Source organism: Ovis canadensis, chromosome 2 (assembly GCF_042477335.2).
Source record: "Ovis canadensis isolate MfBH-ARS-UI-01 breed Bighorn chromosome 2, ARS-UI_OviCan_v2, whole genome shotgun sequence".
Classification (NCBI taxonomy): Eukaryota; Metazoa; Chordata; class Mammalia; order Artiodactyla; family Bovidae; genus Ovis; species Ovis canadensis.
The window spans coordinates 37,777,294-37,783,417 of NC_091246.1; the positions used below are offsets into that span (position 1 = coordinate 37,777,294).

The 6,124-nt window shown below is 56.5% G+C and overlaps 1 protein-coding gene across 2 annotated transcripts; it reads left to right on the plus strand.

Annotated features, from left to right (window-relative positions):
* On the plus strand, positions 1 to 5,921 carry AQP3 (aquaporin 3 (Gill blood group)). 2 transcript variants are annotated; one of them, XM_069573976.1, is made up of 6 exons: positions 1 to 213; positions 3,309 to 3,435; positions 3,785 to 3,922; positions 4,261 to 4,379; positions 4,602 to 4,819; positions 4,907 to 5,921. In XM_069573976.1, exons 1-6 carry the CDS (start codon positions 106 to 108, stop codon positions 5,073 to 5,075), a joined length of 879 nt encoding a protein of 292 aa, XP_069430077.1. In that variant the 5' UTR covers positions 1 to 105; the 3' UTR covers positions 5,076 to 5,921. The 2 variants fall into 2 exon arrangements, with proteins under 2 accessions (XP_069430077.1, XP_069430078.1); XM_069573977.1 differs by lacking the exon at positions 4,602 to 4,819 and having other exon boundaries at positions 59 to 213.
* The last annotated feature ends 203 nt before the right edge of the window (positions 5,922 to 6,124 follow it).

Here is a 6,124-nt window from a genome sequence, read left to right on the forward strand (position 1 = left end):
GTGCCTCCGGCTCTATAAAAGGGCGCCACCCGGTGCTGGCGGCCACTCTGCTGCCGCGGCCGTCCTTTCGCCTCTCTGCCCGAAGCGCCGTCGCCTGCCGCCGCCATGGGTCGACAGAAGGAGCTGGTGAACCGCTGCGGGGAGATGCTGCATATCCGCTACCGGCTGCTCCGCCAGGCGCTGGCTGAGTGCCTGGGGACCCTCATCCTCGTGGTGAGTGGAGGGACCTGCAGAAGCCTCTTGCCAGCCCCGCCTCCCCAGTCCCTCTCCGCTCTTTCAGGTCTGACACTCCCCCTTGGGGTCAGGGTGGGGGTCCCTCCAGGGTCCTCTTTGCTTATAGCTCTAACCCCCTCTGTGACAGCTCTGACTCTTGCCAGAATGACAGCTGTTACACCCCAATGACAGCTCTGAGCTTCACCCTGTCACCAGTGGGCCAGCCCACAGGCTGTGGGAGTTGGTCACCCCTGCAGTCTGGGACCTCCAGCCCTGTCTGGGTGCCACAGGTTCCTGGAGTCCCAGCCCCAGCAGGGGAGGGTGGTGGTGGGGGCAGTGGCAAACGGGCCCCTGTTGAGTTATTTGGGTCCTGGGTGCCTGGCCCCTAATGAATAATTAACCCTCAGAAAGTCTAAAAGGTCCCCTGATGTGAAGACAGTTTGCTTCAGGTGGGGGCAGAGGGCAGAAGCCACGAAGCACACTGCAAGCAAGGAAGGAAGGAGGATCCTGAAGATAAGGATAGGGATAAGGCTGTGGAAGGCAGCTTTGCCCCAGGCACAAGGGACATGAAGTCACTAACGTCTGTCCTTGAGTGCTGGGCAACTCCAGGACAGTTACCCAGACAGATGCGGTCAGCTTCCGTGCACAAGCACACTGGTGTGCATGGGTCTCCAGGATCTGAGTTACTCTGCGGGTTACTCCCCAGTCCCAGTGACTCCCTGGTCATGCAAGTTTCAGTCTGGGTTGTTTCTGGGTGATTGTTTGTACTTCTTGGACCTGGCAGACAGATCAGTTATGGGCTCCATTTCCTGTCCCAGTTAGTCTCAGATTTTCAGCCACGCTTGTGGTTACACCTGTTTCCCTCTTGGTTACTTCTGGGTTCAGTTGCTTCATTGCAGGGGATGGGATACTCGGTTTGTGCCCCAGTTCCAACCCTAAGTAGCCCCCTGTGGACTAGTGAGATTAACTAGGGGGAAGGAGAGCTGGGTGGCTCCCTACCATGGGTGGTGGTGGTGGAGCAGGTTCTATAGAGAGAGGAAAGCTGGGACTCACCTTTGGCTTCCAGAAACAGGAAGGGAGGAAGCCAGGTAGGCTGTTTATCCACACCCCCAGACCCCCACCCCCCGCCCCCGCCCAGACTAGTGGTCCTTCCAGTCATCTGTATCTCTTCTCTCCCAGGAAGGGAATAGGACAGGTGCTTATCATCACCCTGCTCAGAGCCTTGTGTCCCCTGTCCCCATCTGACTGACAGTCCAGTCCCCTGCTGGAGAGCAGCCAGGACAGGGGACATTGTCTTCCCTTCACAGAGGGGCCTCCCTAACTTCTCCCTAAGTCTCAGTTTGCCTTCCCCCAAAGGAGCAGTCGGGCCTCCTGCTGAGCCTCAGGATCACTTGGCTTATCCCTGACCACAGAAGGAGGGTGTTATGTTTGTGAAGTCTTTCAGGCTCAGGTGGTTGAGAGGCATTGGGTATCAGTGCCCAAAGAGGAGGGGCCAGGCCAGGAAGACCCCTGAGTGGTGGGTGAGGGCTTGCCTGCACCTCTCTGGGGGTTGGGGACCTAGGGCCTGCAGTGTCAGAATCAGGGCTGCCTTTAAGGCTGGGGAAGCCCCTTTCTCTGGGGCGCCTAGTAAGGTGAGGAGAGGGAGAAGGAGGCAGGAAGAAGAGGAAGATTAGTCTCAAGGTGGTGGAACTGGCTCTGACAGCTTCTCCCTCCAAGGCCTCTTGGGATGGAGCCAGGTTTGTGCCTCGGGGAGGCAAGGCGCTGAGGCCAAGGCCTGCCAAGCTGGGCAGGGTGCCCCAGACCCTCACATGCCTGTTTCAGCACACACACAGATACTCAACAATCTCTGACCTTTGCCCTCACCTGCCTGCACACCTTTGCCCTGCATTGCTGCCTCAGGTTTCCTATCTCTTGGTCCTCCTGAAGGGTGATAACCAAAATTCATAACCACCCAGTGCAGCAGGACACAGAGCCATCAGAATGAACAAGGGCCCTGAGCACAGGTCTTGTAAAATTTCTGCTGAATAGGCCTCAGAATTTAGTTATGGGGAGATGGGAAAGGAGAGCTGGGGCAGGGCTGGAGTAGCTTTGGTGGGCACCCTGGGGGCTCAGAGTAATAGCTCTTTACAGCTAGTGCAGGAGCATTCTGGGGGCTTTGCAGTGGCTTAGCCACTCCAGTATTCTTACCTGAAGAATCCCATGGACAAAGGAACCTGGTGGGCTATGGTCCATGGGGTCACAAAGAGTTGGACACAACTGAGTGACTTAGCAAGCATACATAGGAGCATTTTTACATCTGAACAAGGGGAACTGACATACAGCACACTCTGTACTTGCAGGACATCAGGGACTTTAGCCTCTTGAATCCCCCCATTTCTGGCAGAAAGCTTAGAACCAGTCTCCCCACTTCCACTGGACTGAGGGTCCCAGACTGGCTAGTGAGAGGAGACAGAGACCTCTGTCTTTAGGATTTCCAAATCTGAGTGGGGAACCTGGGCCTCTTAGGGTAGGGAGGTCAAGGTGAGGGCAGAGAGGAGGCTCTGGGTCAGGGACATGTCGGGGAAGATGAGGGTTCTGAGAGGGAGGCTAGGGGCTCTGACACCCCAGATTAAGGAGAGGTGGATTCAGCCTAACTTGTGGCCTCTGCCCTTTCTCTGTGCCTTCTTCCTGCCAGCTCTTCTTTGGGGCAGAGAGAAAGGCAGCTGCAGGTAGGGGCTGAGTGAGAACTGTCCCACCCCTAGGGACCAGGCCTGAAGGGCTGGGGGAGGAACTGCTCAAGTGAGAGTGTCCCCTTTCCCTGGCTCTTATTGAGAATCGAGACAAATCAATGGAGATGGTTCCACTACCTTCTGGGCTCACTGTTGCAAACTCTGCTTCCAGTCCCTTCCACAGGACCCTGTTAGGGTGGAGCTCGGACCCTGGGGCTGGGAGGGCCTGTCTGCTTATGACTGCAGCGGGAGGGGAGGGATTTGATTCCAGGAAAGGGCTTCTGTCTCCGCACAAAGGCAGGGGGAGGTGGCTGGCTTCATCCCTTTCCTCTGGAGCAAGTGTCACTGGTCTTCACTCTCCCTGCTTTGTTCTGTTTCCTGACACAGATGTTTGGCTGTGGCTCTGTGGCCCAGGTCGTGCTCAGCCGGGGCACCCACGGTGGTTTCCTCACCATCAACCTGGCCTTTGGCTTCGCCGTCACCCTAGGCATCCTTATTGCTGGCCAGGTCTCTGGTAAGGCCTTGTCCCCACCCTCCAGCAACCCCACATGGTGTCCCACTGGGGAATGGGGTGGGGGCGGGAGTGTTCTTCACAGGGCAGGGCATAGCCATGCCCCAGCTTTGGGCCCTTGAAAGAGAAGAGTGACGAAGGCACTTGATGCATAAGAAACTTCAACTCTCACCTCAGAATCAGAGACTAGCAGAGTGGGTCTATTACATAGTCCAACCCACCATTCTGTGCAATAAACCCTTCTCTGCATCTCTGTTCAGCAGAGTCCAAGAGGGGGAGTGTGCGTGGGGAAGTACCTGGCCTTCCCACTGTGGCAGGCGGGGACTAATAGGCCCCATCTCCCTCTGCCCAGGGGCCCACCTGAACCCTGCCGTGACCTTTGCTATGTGCTTCCTGGCTCGTGAGCCCTGGATCAAGCTGCCTGTGTACACCTTGGCTCAGACTCTGGGAGCCTTCCTGGGCGCTGGAATTATCTTCGGGTTGTATTACGGTGAGCATTCCCACCCTGCTCTCCTCCACGACCCTCTCCCTCTGCTTAGGACTGACCTACTGGCACCAGGCCTTTCCATGACAAATACCAGGGACCTGCCCAAGCCCCGGGCTTATGACTCATTCATGCACAGGCCCCAGGTTGGGGCCGTGAGAGGAAAGAAATGAGCTGGGCAACTGTGGAGTCAAGCCCTCCACCCTCCATCTTCCCACCCTGTCTCCAGTGACAAAGCAGTGATTACGCTCACCTGAGACCCCTGGGAGTGTGGGCACAGCTTGATGGGGAAGACAGGGGCTCAGGCCTCTCTCTCATGTATGTGGTATCTAAACTGTCACCAGATGCGATCTGGGCCTTCGCCAACAACCAGCTTATTGTATCGGGCCCCAATGGCACAGCTGGCATCTTTGCCACCTACCCTTCTGGACACTTGGACATGGTCAATGGCTTCTTCGACCAGGTATGGGCTGGGGATGGGTGAGGGACTTGGATTGCTCAGGGGCTGGCTGGGGGACAGGACTCCCCATCTAGAGCAGACTCCTCGGATTCTGCTAGTTTAACCAGCGAAAATCTTAGCACCACTACCCTGAGGAGCAGAACACTGGAGATGCCAAGACTCTTAGAGGGAAGCCAGAGGGTGGAAGGCAGGGGCTCTCCTCACGCTGTTCTCCCCATTCCCCAGTTCATCGGCACGGCCTCCCTCATCGTGTGTGTGCTGGCCATTGTGGACCCCTACAACAACCCCGTCCCCCGAGGCCTGGAGGCCTTCACCGTGGGCCTGGTGGTCTTGGTCATTGGTACCTCCATGGGCTTCAACTCTGGCTACGCCGTCAACCCCGCCCGGGACTTCGGCCCCCGCCTTTTCACCGCTATCGCCGGCTGGGGCTCGGAAGTCTTCACGTGAGTGCAGTCCCCGCCTGCGTGCCCCAGCCCATTCCCTGCTTTGGCCTGGCCCACCCACCCCTGACCACATCTGTCTGCCCCCAGGACGGGCCGCCACTGGTGGTGGGTGCCCATTGTCTCTCCGCTCCTGGGTTCCATCGCGGGTGTCTTCGTGTACCAGCTCATGATCGGCTGCCACCTGGAGCCGCCCCCACCCTCCACCGACGAGGAGAATGTGAAGTTGTCCCACGTGAAACACAAGGAGCAGATGTGAGTGGGCGGGGGCACCCCCCCACACACCCTCTCATGAGCATCCATTGACTGTGCAGGGGCTGCTCCCAGAAGCCCTCTTCATGACTCCCCTCCTGGACTCAGAAGCTTCTTGTCCACCACCTCCCACTAGACAGCCCCCTTCAAGCTTTTCCATCCTGAAGGAAATAGGACCTAGTAGGACCTTCAGCCTGTAAGCTGTGGTGGCACAGGGAGCCCGGCCGATCTAGCCCTTCATCTCCTGGAGGGAGACAATAGAGAGCAGGTGTGTGAGTGTGTGTGCAGGTGCGTGTGCGTGGTTTTCCAGATATTCAGGGCAAAAGACCGAGTGGAAAAGATGCTGTCGGTGGAGTTGGGGTGGGGGTCCAGAGGAAGAGAGGGGAAGGTGTGGTGTCTATCTGTGCATAAGAAAAGCATGTTTCAAGGGCTCCATGTGGAGGAGGGTCCAGGTACAGGCGTTTCTCAGTATGTGCGTGTCTGCCCTTTCTTCTACTCAGGGGGTGTTATAGGCTTCAGTAGGGTTGGGAATATAAGTAGGGCTAGGAGGAGGGGGCCATAGCCTAGTTGTGGAGCTCTGTCTATTCATAAATAAGGAGCAGGAGAGTGATGGGTTCATGTCACAGTGTAGGCATGAGGGGAGAGGGGGGTGAAGTCCAGGTCATAATTTCATGTTTGCTCTTCAAAACATATATTAATACATATGTATTAATACATATATGTAGTAGATGTTACAGTTTTAGGGATGGGGATTGGGGGACTCCAGGATCTGCCCTCCTTTAATCCTCCACTCAACACATGTATTTTTGCCTTTTATAAAAAAACAATAAAATGTATGCCAATTGTGTAAATAGCTCTCTGCCTGCTCTGCTGTTTTTCTTGCGCCAAAAAGCTTCAGTGAGTCTGGCCACAGATAACAGGGCACCCTGAGGGTTGTACTCGAACCTGCTCTGGAGGCAGAGGACAGTCACGTGGGTCGGAGAGTCCTTCATCTCCGCTTGAACTCGGTGGTCCCACCCCTTCCTCCAAGCTTCCATCCTCCCAGGAACCCCCCGT

Bases quoted from the DNA above. Each gene is read 5' to 3' on its own strand.
- AQP3 (XM_069573976.1), top strand. From the start codon at position 106: ATGGGTCGACAGAAGGAGCTGGTGAACCGCTGCGGGGAGATGCTGCAT. The intron at 4,380-4,601 runs GTATGGGCTGGG...CCCATTCCCCAG, and splicing joins TCAATGGCTTCTTCGACCAG to TTCATCGGCACGGCCTCCCT. The intron at 4,820-4,906 runs GTGAGTGCAGTC...GTCTGCCCCCAG, and splicing joins TGGGGCTCGGAAGTCTTCAC to GACGGGCCGCCACTGGTGGT.